Source organism: Taudactylus pleione, unplaced genomic scaffold (assembly GCF_031769625.1).
Source record: "Taudactylus pleione unplaced genomic scaffold, aTauple2 ptg000239l, whole genome shotgun sequence".
Classification (NCBI taxonomy): domain Eukaryota; kingdom Metazoa; phylum Chordata; class Amphibia; order Anura; family Myobatrachidae; genus Taudactylus; species Taudactylus pleione.
In genome coordinates this window covers 591,226-608,703 of record NW_028284641.1, presented here as the reverse complement: position 1 = coordinate 608,703, position 17,478 = coordinate 591,226, and the positions used below count along the sequence as shown (strand labels likewise).

General features: G+C 44.4%; 1 protein-coding gene across 3 annotated transcripts in view; it reads right to left on the bottom strand.

Annotated features, from left to right (window-relative positions):
* FANCD2 (FA complementation group D2) overlaps positions 1-17,478 on the bottom strand; it is a 251,017-nt gene that overhangs the window by 14,005 nt on the left and 219,534 nt on the right. For all 3 annotated transcript variants that reach the window (XM_088479530.1, XM_088479531.1, XM_088479532.1), the window contains one exon: positions 1,497-1,589. In XM_088479530.1, coding sequence (XP_088335656.1) covers positions 1,497-1,589 — 93 coding nt within the window. The remainder of the gene's footprint in view (positions 1-1,496; positions 1,590-17,478) is intronic.

The window sequence follows — 17,478 nt, the reverse complement described above, 5'->3', positions numbered from 1 at the left end:
ACAGGACAACACAAGAATCCTCTATACTGAGCCTGTACTAATGCTCCACCTCCCCAGCCCTATAAACCATCCTCTCACTGTACAGGACAACACAAGGATCCTCTATATACTGTACCTGTACTAATGCTCCACATTCCCAGCCCTATAAACCATCCTATCACTGTACAGGACAACACAAGGATCATCTATACTGTACCTGTACTAATGCTCCACCTCCCCAGCCCTATAAACCATCCCATCACTGTACAGGACAACACAAGAATCCTCTATACTGTACCTGTACTAATGCTCCACATTCCCAGCCCTATAAACCATCCTATCACTGTACAGGACAACACAAGGATCATCTATACTGTACCTGTACTAATGCTCCACCTCCCCAGCCCTATAAACCATTCCATCACTGTACAGGACAACACAAGAATCCTCTATACTGAGCCTGTACTAATGCTCCACCTCCCCAGCCCTATAAACCATCCTATCACTGTACAGGACAACACAAGGATCCTCTATACTGTACCTGTACTAATGCTCCACATCCCCAGCCCTATAAACCATCCCATCACTGTACAGGACAACACAAGGATCCTCTATACTGTACCTGTACTAATGCTCCACCTCTCCAGTCCTATAAACCATCCCATCACTGTACAGGACAACACAAGGATCCTCTATACTGTACCTGTACTAATGCTCCACCTCCCCAGCCCTATAAACCATCCTATCACTGTACAGGACAACACAAGGATCATCTATACTGTACCTGTACTAATGCTCCACCTCCCCAGCCCTATAAACCATCCCATCACTGTACAGGACAACACAAGAATCCTCTATACTGTACCTGTACTAATGCTCCACATTCCCAGCCCTATAAACCATCCCATCACTGTACAGGACAACACAAGGATCATCTATACTGTACCTGTACTAATGCTCCACCTCCCCAGCCCTATAAACCATTCCATCACTGTACAGGACAACACAAGAATCCTCTATACTGAGCCTGTACTAATGCTCCACCTCCCCAGCCCTATAAACCATCCTCTCACTGTACAGGACAACACAAGGATCCTCTATATACTGTACCTGTACTAATGCTCCACATTCCCAGCCCTATAAACCATCCTATCACTGTACAGGACAACACAAGGATCATCTATACTGTACCTGTACTAATGCTCCACCTCCCCAGCCCTATAAACCATCCCATCACTGTACAGGACAACACAAGAATCCTCTATACTGTACCTGTACTAATGCTCCACATTCCCAGCCCTATAAACCATCCCATCACTGTACAGGACAACACAAGGATCATCTATACTGTACCTGTACTAATGCTCCACCTCCCCAGCCCTATAAACCATTCCATCACTGTACAGGACAACACAAGAATCCTCTATACTGAGCCTGTACTAATGCTCCACCTCCCCAGCCCTATAAACCATCCTCTCACTGTACAGGACAACACAAGGATCCTCTATATACTGTACCTGTTCTGCCTCCTGTTCCTCGGCGGGGAGCTGCGATTCTTGGTCCTCTTCTGTCTCGCTTTCCTGTGAGGTTTGTGATAAGATTTCCTCACCCTGAAAAAGACAAGCATATAACAGGATTTTGGTACTTACCGTTAAATCCATTTCTCCGAATCCACAGGGGACACTGGAGCCTCATGACAGTGGGGTATAGATGGTGGTAGAGTAGAGCCCTGGCACTTTAAAAATCTAAAAGTGTGACTGGCTCCTCCCCCTCAATGCCCCATCAGCCCCAATTTTAAGAACTGAGTCCAGGAGGAGACGGAAACCAGACAGAACAGCAGAGAAGGAGTAAGAACACTCAGGCCAAACAGACCAACACACCGTAGGAAAACACCAATCTGCAGGATAAACAGTCACACAACTAGCACAGACCAATCTGCAACAGAACTACAGCAGAACAAAAGACTGGGAAGCAGGTAAGAAGCCCTGGCTGGGTGTCGAGTTTCCCTTGTGGAATCGGAGAAATGGATTTAACGGTAAGTACCAAAATCCTGTTTTCTCCTTCATCCACTAGGGGACACTGGAGCTTCATGACAGTGGGGACGTCCAAAAGCTACCCTCCTGGGGGGGGGGGGGGGGAGTGCGGAACAACCTGCAACACACTGCGACCAAAACTGGAAGCAGACGCCGCAAAAGTGTCAAATTTGTTGAAACGTAGAAAGGTATGTACCATCGACCACGAAGCTGCCCGACAAAGCTGAGAAGCAGAGACACCCCTACGTGCCGCCCAAGAAGTACCCACGGAGCTCATAGAATGCGCAGAGATGGACACAGGCGGAGGTTAAGCAGAAGCCACATAAGCCTGACAAATGGTCAGACGAATCCACCTGGACAAGGCCTGCTTAGACGCAGGCCAGCCACGCCGAGTGGTGTCATAAAGAACGAACAAAGCCTCAGATTTACGTAAACTTTCAGTACGGGCCACAAACTCGAAGAGCCCGTACAACATCTAGGGAGTGAGAACCCCCAGAAGAATCCAACAAGGCCGGCACCACAATCGGCTGATTCAGGTGAAAGGCTGAGAGCACATTAGGCAAAAAAGAAGATCGGGTGCGCAGTTCCGCCCGATCATCGTGAAAAATTAAGTAAGGGGAACGGCAGGACAAAGTTCCGACACTCGCCTAGCCGAAGCTAGGGATAATAAAAGGACCAACTTCCAAGTTAAATATTTCAAATCCACGTCCTTCAAAAGTTCAAACGTGGATGACTACAGGAAGGATAAGATGAGGTTCAGGTCTGGAAAAAAATGGAAAGAGCAAAAATCTGCACTTTAAGCGATCCCAGACGTAATCCTGCGTCAAGTCCTTTTTGAAGAAAAAGACGCAGCAACTGAAAAGAAGAAGTGGAATATCCACAACTCTCCGACCAAGATATATAAGCCTTCCAAATGCGATGATAATGCGCAGATGTAACTGGTTTCCGATCTCTAAGCATGGTAGGAATGACCGCCCTCGGAACACCCTGGCGTCTTAGGATGGCGGTCTCAACAGCCACACCGTCAAACGAAGCCGACTTAAATCCGGGTATACGAGCGGACCCTGCTGCAGAAGATCTGACCGCAGTGGAAGGGGCCAAGGTTCGTCTACTAGAAGGAGTAGGAGATCTGAATACCAAGTTCGACGAGGCCAATCCGGAGCTACTAAGATGACTGTGGACGACTCGCGTTTGATCCGCTTGAGAACTCGAGGAAGAAGTGGGAACAGGTAGACAAGGCTGTACGGCCAAGGAATCAGTAAAGCATCCACTCCCACCGCTGCTGGATCCCTGGTCCTGGAGCAGTAAAGTGGAAGCTGCCAATTTGACCGGGACACCATAGGATCGATCTGTGGCCTCCCTGTGAACTAGCTGAAGGAAGACCTCGGGATGCAGAGACCACTCCCCGGGGTGAAGATCCTGACAACTGAGGTAGTCTGCTTCCCAGTTGTCGACTCCCGGAATGAAGACTGCGGAGATGGCCTTTAAGTGTCTTTCGGCCCATAGAAGAATGCGACTGACCTCTCTCATTGCCTGACTACTGCAAGTTCCCCCTTGTCGATTTATGTACACCACGGCCGTGGCGTTGTCGGATTGTTTCCGGACCAGAATGCCTTGTAGTAGAGGAGCAGCCTGTATCAAGGCCCTGTAGACTGCCCGCAGTTAGAGAAAGTTGATCGGTAAGAGGGATTCCTGCAGCGACCAACATCCCTGGAAGTGACTGTCCAAGACCACAGCTCCCCATCCATGGAGGCTGGCATCCGTGGTTACCAGGGTCCAATTCCAAATTCCGAAGCGTCGACCAGCTATCAGATGGTCCATCCAGAGTTACCATAGTAGGGATACGCGGGTCTGAGGAGACAGACGCACCAGCCGATGCATATGTAGGTGTGACCCCGATCACTGAGACATAAGATCTAATTGAAAAGTTCTGGTGTGAAATCTGCCAAATTGGATGGCCTCTAAGGAGGCAACCATCTTCCCTAGGAGGCGAATACAAAGATGCACTGACACTTGTCTGGGTCAGAGCACCAAACGAACCAGCTCCTGAATGACTATGGCCTTGTCCATAAGCAGAAAGATCCGAAGTAGGGTTGTGTCCAGAATCATACCCAGAAATGTAAGTTTCTGCGACGGCATCAATTGAGACTTCTGGAAGTTGACAATCCAGCCGTGTTGTATGAGAATCTGATGTGTAAGAGACACATGGCGCAGAAGGACTCCTGCCGAATGAGCCTTGATAAGCAAGTCGTCTAGGTTCGGGACAATCGTTACTCCTTGAGAGCGCAGATGAGCTACCATTATGGCCATCACCTTGGTGAATACTTTGGGAATAGACGAGACCGAATGGCAGGGCTTGAAATTGGTAATGAATCTCCCTGATGGCAAATCTGAGGAAAGCCTGGTGAGACTCCCAAATCGGAACATGCAGATAGGCATCCTTGATGTCTAATGACACCAAAAACTCTCCGGCTTCTAATCCTGCAATCACCGAATGAAGAGACTCCATCTTGAATCTGTGAAAGGAGAGATAATGGTTCAAGGACTTGAGATTTAGAATGAGTCTGACTGACCCATCCGGCTTCGGAACCACAAAAAGGTTTGAGTAAAACCCCATGTTTCTTTGTGCCAACGGCACCGGAACCAGAACTTCGGCTAGCAGAAGTTTGTTGATCACCTGACACACAACACGTTATTTCAAAAGATCGATAGGGAACCCTGTTGTGCAAAACTGCACTGGAGGAGTGAAGGCAAACTCGACCTTGTATCCATGAGATACCAGACTCCGCACCCACTTGTCGGATCGAGTCTGCCTCCAAGCCTCCGAGAAGCACTGGAGACGAGCACCCACCTTGGAATCCCCGAGGTGAGATGGAAGCCCGTCATGACACAGGTTTATCTGCTGGCTTGGGATCTGGATGGCGGGAACTGGCCATCTGACGTCCTCTGGCATGACCTCCTCGACCTGCTGAAGATGAACCTTGAGGTCGGCTTTAAATTCTCGCTGGAGCTCGAAAGGAGCAAAAAGAAAGCCCTTTAAACGAGCGATGTGGTGGAGGTGCTGATGTAGGTAGAAAAGTACTCGTACCTCCAGTGGCCAGCGAGATCCACTTGTCCAACTCTGGACCAAATAAAATGCCGCTTGTGAAGGGAAGAGCTTCAACCGCCAAGCACGAAGCCAGAGTGCTCGGCGAGCAGCAATGGCCGAAGCAGAGATTCTAGCTCCTACCTGGACGATATCTCTAGAAGGCTTCTCCCAAGTATAAGATAATCATATCTATCCGTGGAGTGTTTGACTTTAAACCTTCCACCAACTGTTCCGCTCACTTCTCCACTGCGCTGTTGACCCAAGAACCAACCAAGGTCGGTCTGAGAAGTGCACCTGCCCCAGTATAAATGGATTTTAACGTAGTTTAAAATTTCCGCTCTGAGCTTTCCTTCAACGTAGTAGCTCCTGGGACTGGAAGTGTGGTCCTCTTCCATAAATGATACACCGAAGAATCCACAGATGGCGGCTTCTCCCATCGCCTTCTATTCTCTGTAGGAAAGGGATAAAGGGAGAAAAACCACCTAGGGATCTAGAACTTACGGTCTGGATTCTGCCATCCCGCTGCCATCTGTTCATCTAACTTACCGGAAACCGGAAAGGTACCCGAAGACTTCTGTTTCTTTGCAAATAAAAAAATCATCCAATGATTCTAGTATCTCCGGGTCAGAAATGTGAAGTACCGCCCTCACAGCCAGGTTAAGCGCTTCGATACCCTGCGATGCTTCCGGTTCCCTGCGAAGCAGCCTCTATATCAGATCTGTCTAGCATCTCCCCTTCCTCCTGAGAAGAGTGATTTGCTTCTGAATCCTCATCCGACTGGAGAACCACTGGAAGTGTCCTCTTTTTGGACGGCCGTCTTACCGCGGCCTCAGGAGACTTAGACGCAGAACCCATAATCTAGGTAAGGCTAACCACGGAGCGGGTTAGTTCGTAAGCCCACGCTGGTTCTGTATCAAGAAAGGAAGGGTGAGAGGTACCAGGACTATCTCTGGCAGCCGTTCCCTACGTGAAGCGGCTAATTCTGATGTAAGTTGTGCCATGACCCCTGTCAAATGATCTATTAAAGAGGGCGTGACAGTATGTGCTGTGTTCGTACTATCCGCCTCACAAGCCTCGCACAGGGATAACCTTTCAGATCGGGCATGGGTACATTTCTTTCTGCACCTAGTGCAGGCATACAGTTTCTGTGAAGCAGTCTTATCTGTGGCCTTGGAAGACATTTTCACAGACAAGCCACACACACAGGGTCTGATTCGGACCCGGTCGCAAGCGCTGTGCGCTCGCTACCGGGTCGATGGTGGGCCAGTGCACATGCGCACGACGGAGCCGGTTCCGTCGTGCGCATGCGCGAGACCCGGATAGCGACGGGCACTCCGTCGCTCCGGGTCTCGCAACAAAGGGGGCGTGCTGTCACTCAACATCGACAGCACGCCCCCTTTTTTTGCGAGACTCGGAACCGGGGGAGTGGGCGGGCCGGGGGAGTGGCTGCCCAAACGGAGGCGTTCCCATGTGAACTCAATAGTGGGAGAGATTTCGGCTCTGTTAGAGCCGAAATCTCTCTGCGGCTTGCGGCAACGAGACCCTAACACAAGGGTCTCGTCGCAAGCCCGATGGTCGCGATGGCCAGGAGGCCGTTCAAAAATAAAAATAGCCCGGCCCTGATTCAGAGTGAGCAGCTCTGTCAGAGCGAGCGGCTCTGAATCAGCGCCATAGTTCAATGTGCAAACCGAGGCAGGCAGTCGGAGCAACAGATGGGGAGGAGCAGAATTTCAATAATAATGCTACTCAAATTATAAGGTGAAAATCCCGCTATACAATGTAGGACAGATGGGGAGGATTTAATAACATAATGCAACCCCCCTGCAGAACTCACAGACCCTTTCTAGCTGGAGCTGGGAATGTGGGCTAGCACCCTGAGCGTCTCTAGCAGAAGATGGCGCCGCTCCTAGTGTGCAGAGCGCGCCAATACCGCTGGGCAGGAGGAAGGAGGAGGCAGCGCATGGCTCTCTGGGAATAGAGCCACGACGTCAGTAAGTTCCGCCCCCCATATCCCCGGTATGGCGACTTTTAGCGGCCGTGTGGAGAGAATAGCCAGCGCCGGAGCTACCGTAAAGCACCGGCGTGGCAAGCCTGAGAGCCGCGCTGATGCGGCTTGTTGTTCAAGGGATCTCCCTTTCCCCTGCGCCGGTGCAGTCTCTAACAAGCACCGGTGCTGCAAGTAGGCAGCTGCGCTGAAGCGGTGTCTAAGTGCCCCCAGTAACGCCGTTGCTGGGGCTTCTACAATAAAAGCCCCGGCACGGCTACTGTTAGTTTCTCCACAGAGGCACCTATAGTGACAATGTCACTGCCCAGCTTCTATTAACACCTCTCCCGCTAATCAGGAGAGGAGTGTTATACTCACCGTCTGCTGTTGCGCCAGAGTTGCTGGGCAGCGAGGGGAAAGTGCAGGGACCCGGACACAAGCCGGCTTCAGCTGTGGCGGGCCCCGCTGAGTCTCCATAAGGGTGACCGATACCCACCCTGGCGACTCCCGCGGTGCAGGCAGATTGCCACAGCAGCAGTCCTCATGCTTTTTTCTTAGCTCTTTATATTTAATTAAGCTATAGGGCTGAAAACAGTCCCATGTGCACGGGCTCTTCTCGGGCACATTCTAAACACTGGGGCTGATGGGGCATAGAGGGGGAGGAGCCAGTCATACTTTTAGATTTTTAAAGTACCAGGCTCTACTCTACCACCGTCTATACCACATTGCCATGAAGCTCCCCAGTGTCCCCTAGTGGATGAAGGAGAAATAAATATATATATATATATATATATATATACACACATATATATATATATATATATACACACACATACATACACATATATACTGGCGGGGGAATGTACAAGAACACGAGGCATAAGGTTGAACATAAGAGAGAGCTAAGGAGCAAATAGGGTTGAAGTTGCCAAAAGGATAAATGAAATAGGGCAGACTAGCTGGGCCAAGTGGTTCTCATCTGCCGTCACCTTCTATGTTTCTATGTAACAGGTACGGCTCACCACTTACAGCCCTCGGGGGAACCTGCCAAATGTACTCCCTGCCGAAATAACTGCCCACCCCTGGTATAACACCTATACTGTGTATGACAGGTACCTAGCACTGTATAATAACACCTGTACTGTGTATGACAGGTACCTAGGACTGTATAATAACACCTATACTAAGTATGACAGGTACCTAGGACTGTATAATAACACCTATACTGTGTATGACAGGTACCTAGCACAGTATAATAACACCTGTACTGTGTATGACAGGTACCTAGCACTGTATAATAACACCTATACTGTGTATGACAGGTACCTAGCACTGTATAATAACACCTGTACTGTGTATGACAGGTACCTAGGACTGTATAATAACACCTGTACTGTGTATGACAGGTACCTAGGACTGTATAATAACACCTATACTGTGTATGACAGGTACCTAGGACTGTATAATAACACCTATACTGTGTATGACAGGTACCTAGCACTGTATAATAACACCTGTACTGTGTATGACAGGTACCTAGCACTGTATAATAACACCTGTACTGTGTATGACAGGTACCTAGCACTGTATAATAACACCTATACTGTGTATGACAGGTACCTAGCACAGTATAATAACACCTGTACTGTGTATGACAGGTACCTAGCACTGTATAATAACACCTGTACTGTGTATGACAGGTACCTAGCACTGTATAATAACACCTGTACTGTGTATGACAGGTACCTAGCACTGTATAATAACACCTGTACTGTGTATGACAGGTACCTAGCACTGTATAATAACACCTATACTGTGTATGACAGGTACCTAGCACTGTATAATAACACCTATACTGTGTATGACAGGTACCTAGCACTGTATAATAACACCTGTACTGTGTATGACAGGTACCTAGTACTGTATAATAACACCTGTACTGTGTATGACAGGTACCTAGCACTGTATAATAACACCTGTACTGTGTATGACAGGTACCTAGCACTGTATAATAACACCTGTACTGTGTATGACAGGTACCTAGGACTGAATAATAACACCTGTACTGTGTATGACAGGTACCTAGCACTGTATAATAACACCTATACTGTGTATGACAGGTACCTAGGACTGAATAATAACACCTGTACTGTGTATGACAGGTACCTAGCACTGTATAATAACACCTGTACTGTGTATGACAGGTACCTAGCACTGTATAATAACACCTGTACTGTGTATGACAGGTACCTAGCACTGTATAATAACACCTATACTGTGTATGACAGGTACCTAGCACGGTATAATAACACCTATACTGTGTATGACAGGTACCTAGCACTGTATAATAACACCTATACTGTGTATGACAGGTACCTAGCACTGTATAATAACACCTATACTGTGTATGACAGGTACCTAGCACTGTATAATAACACCTATACTGTGTATGACAGGTACCTAGGACTGTATAATAACACCTGTACTGTGTATGACAGGTACCTAGCACTGTATAATAACACCTGTACTGTGTATGACAGGTACCTAGCACTGTATAATAACACCTATACTGTGTATGACAGGTACCTAGCACTGTATAATAACACCTATACTGTGTATGACAGGTACCTAGGACTGTATAATAACACCTATACTGTGTATGACAGGTACCTAGCACAGTATAATAACACCTGTACTGTGTATGACAGGTACCTAGCACTGTATAATAACACCTATACTGTGTATGACAGGTACCTAGCACTGTATAATAACACCTATACTGTGTATGACAGGTACCTAGCACTGTATAATAACACCTGTACTGTGTATGACAGGTACCTAGCACTGTATAATAACACCTATACTGTGTATGACAGGTACCTAGTACTGTATAATAACACCTATACTGTGTATGACAGGTACCTAGCACTGTATAATAACACCTATACTGTGTATGACAGGTACCTAGCACTGTATAATAACACCTATACTGTGTATGACAGGTACCTAGCACTGTATAATAACACCTATACTGTGTATGACAGGTACCTAGCACTGTATAATAACACCTATACTGTGTATGACAGGTACCTAGCACTGTATAATAACACCTGTACTGTGTATGACAGGTACCTAGTACTGTATAATAACACCTGTACTGTGTATGACAGGTACCTAGCACTGTATAATAACACCTGTACTGTGTATGACAGGTACCTAGGACTGTATAATAACACCTATACTGTGTATGACAGGTACCTAGCACTGTATAATAACACCTGTACTGTGTATGATAGGTACCTAGCACTGTATAATAACACCTATACTGTGTATGACAGGTACCTAGTACTGTATAATAACACCTATACTGTGTATGACAGGTAACTAGGACTGTATAATAACACCTGTACTGTGTATGACAGGTACCTAGCACTGTATAATAACACCTATACTGTGTATGACAGGTACCTAGGACTGTATAATAACACCTGTACTGTGTATGACAGGCACCTAGCACTGTATAATAACACCTATACTGTGTATGACAGGTACCTAGCACTGTATAATAACACCTATACTGTGTATGACAGGTACCTAGCACTGTATAATAACACCTGTACTGTGTATGACAGGTACCTAGCACGGTATAATAACACCTATACTGTGTATGACAGGTACCTAGCACTGTATAATAACACCTGTACTGTGTATGACAGGTACCTAGCACTGTATAATAACACCTATACTGTGTATGACAGGTACCTAGCACTGTATAATAACACCTGTACTGTGTATGATAGGTACCTAGCACTGTATAATAACACCTATACTGTGTATGACAGGTACCTAGCACTGTATAATAACACCTGTACTGTGTATGACAGGTACCTAGCACTGTATAATAACACCTATACTGTGTATGACAGGTACCTAGCACTGTATAATAACACCTGTACTGTGTATGACAGGTACCTAGCACTGTATAATAACACCTGTACTGTTTATGACAGGTACCTAGCACTGTATAATAACACCTATACTGTGTATGACAGGTACCTAGCACTGTATAATAACACCTGTACTGTGTATGACAGGTACCTAGCACTGTATAATAACACCTGTACTGTGTATGACAGGTATCTAGGACTGTATAATAACACCTGTACTGTGTATGACAGGTACCTAGCACTGTATAATAACACCTATACTGTGTATGATAGGTACCTAGCACTGTATAATAACACCTGTACTGTGTATGACAGGTACCTAGTACTGTATAATGACACCTATACTGTGTATGATAGGTACCTAGCACTGTATAATAACACCTATACTGTGTATGACAGGTACCTAGCACTGTATAATAACACCTGTACTGTGTATGACAGGTACCTAGGACTGTATAATAACACCTGTACTGTGTATGACAGGTACCTAGCACTGTATAATAACACCTATACTGTGTATGACAGGTACCTAGCACTGTATAATAACACCTATACTGTGTATGACAGGTACCTAGCACTGTATAATGACACCTGTACTGTGTATGATAGGTACCTAGCACTGTATAATGACACCTGTACTGTGTATGACAGGTACCTAGCACTGTATAATAACACCTGTACTGTGTATGACAGGTACCTAGCACTGTATAATAACACCTGTACTGTGTATGACAGGTACCTAGCACTGTATAATAACACCTGTACTGTGTATGACAGGTACCTAGCACTGTATAATAACACCTATACTGTGTATGACAGGTACCTAGCACTGTATAATAACACCTATACTGTGTATGACAGGTACCTAGCACTGTATAATAACACCTATACTGTATATGACAGGTACCTAGTACTGTATAATAACACCTATACTGTGTATGATAGGTACCTAGTACTGTATAATAACACCTATACTGTGTATGACAGGTACCTAGCACTGTATAATGACACCTATACTGTGTATGACAGGTACCTAGCACTGTATAATAACACCTATACTGTGTATGACAGGTACCTAGGACTGTATAATAACACCTATACTGTGTATGACAGGTACCTAGGACTGTATAATAACACCTATACTGTGTATGACAGGTACCTAGCACTGTATAATAACACCTGTACTGTGTATGACAGGTACCTAGCACTGTATAATAACACCTGTACTGTGTATGACAGGTACCTAGGACTGTATAATAACACCTATACTGTGTATGACAGGTACCTAGCACTGTATAATAACACCTATACTGTGTATGACAGGTACCTAGCACTGTATAATAACACCTGTACTGTGTATGACAGGTACCTAGCACTGTATAATGACACCTTTACTGTGTATGACAGGTACCTAGCACTGTATAATAACACCTGTACTGTGTATGACAGGTACCTAGCACTGTATAATGACACCTGTACTGTGTATGACAGGTACCTAGCACTGTATAATAACACCTGTACTGTGTATGACAGGTACCTAGCACTGTATAATGACACCTGTCCTGTGTATGACAGGTACCTAGCACTGTATAATAACACCTATACTGTGTATGACAGGTACCTAGGACTGTATAATAACACCTATACTGTGTATGACAGGTACCTAGGACTGTATAATAACACCTATACTGTGTATGACAGGTACCTAGCACTGTATAATAACACCTATACTGTGTATGACAGGTACCTAGCACTGTATAATAACACCTGTACTGTGTATGACAGGTACCTAGCACTGTATAATAACACCTATACTGTGTATGACAGGTACCTAGCACTGTATAATAACACCTATACTGTGTATGACAGGTACCTAGCACTGTATAATAACACCTGTACTGTGTATGACAGGTACCTAGCACTGTATAATAACAACTATACTGTGTATGACAGGTACCTAGCACTGTATAATAACACCTGTACTGTGTATGACAGGTACCTAGGACTGTATAATAACACCTATACTGTGTATGACAGGTACCTAGCACTGTATAATAACACCTATACTGTGTATGACAGGTACCTAGCACTGTATAATAACACCTGTACTGTGTATGACAGGTACCTAGCACTGTATAATGACACCTGTACTGTGTATGACAGGTACCTAGCACTGTATAATAACACCTGTACTGTGTATGATAGGTACCTAGCACTGTATAATAACACCTATACTGTGTATGACAGGTACCTAGCACTGTATAATAACACCTATACTGTGTATGATAGGTACCTAGCACTGTATAATGACACCTGTACTGTGTATGACAGGTACCTAGCACTGTATAATAACACCTATACTGTGTATGACAGGTACCTAGCACTGTATAATAACACCTATACTGTGTATGACAGGTACCTAGCACTGTATAATAACACCTGTACTGTGTATGACAGGTACCTAGCACTGTATAATGACACCTATACTGTGTATGACAGGTACCTAGCACTGTATAATAACACCTATACTGTGTATGACAGGTACCTAGCACTGTATAATAACACCTATACTGTGTATGACAGGTACCTAGCACTGTATAATAACACCTGTACTGTGTATGACAGGTACCTAGCACTGTATAATAACACCTGTACTGTGTATGACAGGTACCTAGGACTGTATAATAACACCTATACTGTGTATGACAGGTACCTAGCACTGTATAATGACACCTGTACTGTGTATGACAGGTACCTAGCACTGTATAATAACACCTGTACTGTGTATGACAGGTACCTAGCACTGTATAATAACACCTATACTGTGTATGACAGGTACCTAGCACTGTATAATAACACCTATACTGTGTATGACAGGTACCTAGCACTGTATAATAACACCTGTCCTGTGTATGACAGGTACCTAGCACTGTATAATAACACCTATACTGTGTATGACAGGTACCTAGCACTGTATAATAACACCTGTACTGTGTATGACAGGTACCTAGTACTGTATAATAACACCTATACTGTGTATGACAGGTACCTAGGACTGTATAATAACACCTGTACTGTGTATGACAGGTACCTAGGACTGTATAATAACACCTGTACTGTGTATGACAGGTACCTAGTACTGTATAATAACACCTATACTGTGTATGACAGGTACCTAGCACGGTATAATAACACCTATACTGTGTATGACAGGTACCTAGCACGGTATAATAACACCTATACTGTGTATGACAGGTACCTAGCACTGTATAATAACACCTATACTGTGTATGACAGGTACCTAGCACTGTATAATAACACCTATACTGTGTATGACAGGTACCTAGCACTGTATAATAACAACTATACTGTGTATGACAGGTACCTAGCACTGTATAATAACACCTGTACTGTGTATGACAGGTACCTAGCACTGTATAATAACAACTATACTGTGTATGACAGGTACCTAGCACTGTATAATAACACCTGTACTGTGTATGACAGGTACCTAGCACTGTATAATAACACCTATACTGTGTATGACAGGTACCTAGCACTGTATAATAACACCTATACTGTGTATGACAGGTACCTAGTACTGTATAATAACACCTATACTGTGTATGACAGGTACCTAGCACTGTATAATAACTCCTATACTGTGTATGACAGGTACCTAGCACTGTATAATAACACCTGTACTGTGTATGACAGGTACCTAGCACTGAATAATAACACCTATACTGTGTATGACAGGTACCTAGCACTGTATAATAACACCTATACTGTGTATGACAGGTACCTAGCACTGTATAATAACACCTATACTGTGTATGACAGGTACCTAGGACTGTATAATAACACCTATACTGTGTATGACAGGTACCTAGCACTGTATAATAACACCTGTACTGTGTATGACAGGTACCTAGCACTGTATAATAACACCTGTACTGTGTATGACAGGTACCTAGCACTGTATAATGACACTTGTACTGTGTATGACAGGTACCTAGCACTGTATAATAACAACTATACTGTGTATGACAGGTACCTAGCACTGTATAATAACAACTATACTGTGTATGACAGGTACCTAGCACTGTATAATAACACCTATACTGTGTATGACAGGTACCTAGCACTGTATAATAACACCTATACTGTGTATGACAGGTACCTAGGACTGTATAATAACACCTGTACTGTGTATGACAGGTACCTAGCACTGTATAATAACACCTATACTGTGTATGACAGGCACCTAGCACTGTATAATAACACCTGTACTGTGTATGACAGGTACCTAGCACTGTATAATAACACCTGTACTGTGTATGACAGGTACCTAGCACGGTATAATGACACCTATACTGTGTATGACAGGTACCTAGCACTGTATAATAACACCTATACTGTGTATGATAGGTACCTAGCACTGTATAATAACACCTGTACTGTGTATGACAGGTACCTAGCACTGTATAATAACACCTATACTGTGAATGACAGGTACCTAGCACTGTATAATAACACCTATACTGTGTATGATAGGTACCTAGCACTGTATAATAACACCTATACTGTGTATGACAGGTACCTAGCACTGTATAATAACACCTGTACTGTGTATGACAGGTACCTAGGACTGTATAATAACACCTGTACTGTGTATGACAGGTACCTAGCACTGTATAATAACACCTGTACTGTGTATGACAGGTACCTAGCACTGTATAATAACACCTATACTGTGTATGACAGGTACCTAGCACTGTATAATAACACCTATACTGTGTATGACAGGTACCTAGCACTGTATAATAACACCTGTACTGTGTATGACAGGTACCTAGGACTGTATAATAACACCTGTACTGTGTATGACAGGTACCTAGCACTGTATAATAACACCTATACTGTGTATGATAGGTACCTAGCACTGTATAATAACACCTGTACTGTGTATGACAGGTACCTAGTACTGTATAATGACACCTATACTGTGTATGATAGGTACCTAGCACTGTATAATAACACCTATACTGTGTATGACAGGTACCTAGCACTGTATAATAACACCTGTACTGTGTATGACAGGTACCTAGCACAGTATAATAACACCTATACTGTGTATGACAGGTACCTAGCACTGTATAATAACACCTGTACTGTGTATGACAGGTACCTAGCACTGTATAATAACACCTATACTGTGTATGACAGGTACCTAGGACTGTATAATAACACCTATACTGTGTATGACAGGTACCTAGCACTGTATAATAACACCTATACTGTGTATGACAGGTACCTAGTACTGTATAATAACACCTATACTGTGTATGATAGGTACCTAGTACTGTATAATAACACCTGTACTGTGTATGACAGGTACCTAGCACTGTATAATAACACCTATACTGTGTATGACAGGTACCTAGCACTGTATAATAACACCTATACTGTGTATGACAGGTACCTAGCACTGTATAATAACTCCTATACTGTGTATGACAGGTACCTAGTACTGTATAATAACACCTATACTGTGTATGACAGGTACCTAGCACTGTATAATAACACCTATACTGTGTATGACAGGTACCTAGTACTGTATAATGACACCTGTACTGTGTATGACAGGTACCTAGCACTGTATAATAACACCTGTACTGTGTATGACAGGTACCTAGCACTGTATAATAACACCTGTACTGTGTATGACAGGTACCTAGCACTGTATAATAACACCTATACTGTGTATGACAGGTACCTAGCACTGTATAATAACACCTATACTGTGTATGATAGGTACCTAGTACTGTATAATAACACCTGTACTGTGTATGACAGGTACCTAGCACTGTATAATAACACCTATACTGTGTATGACAGGTACCTAGCACTGTATAATAACACCTGTACTGTGTATGACATGTACCTAGCACTGTATAATAACACCTATACTGTGTATGACAGGTACCTAGCACTGTATAATAACACCTATACTGTGTATGACAGGTACCTAGGACTGTATAATAACACCTGTACTGTGTATGACAGGTACCTAGCACTGTATAATAACACCTGTACTGTGTATGACAGGTACCTAGTACTGTATAATAACACCTGTACTGTGTATGACAGATACCTAGCACTGTATAATAACAAGAGATATGGTAAGAACTTACCTTTGTTATCTCTGTTTCTACGAAGTCCATAGGGTCCACAGGGTTGACCTTGGGGTATAGCTGGATCTGGATCCACGGGCACCACGCAGTTAAAGCTTTGCTGCTCCCAGGATGCACTTGGGTCCGTCCTCCTCTATACCCCGCCCCGGCCACAGGCACCTCAGTTGGTAAGCAGCTAAGGCCGGAGGAGGAGACTAAACAGAGAGAAGGAAGACTGGAACACACAAGAAACCATACTCACAGAAATGGG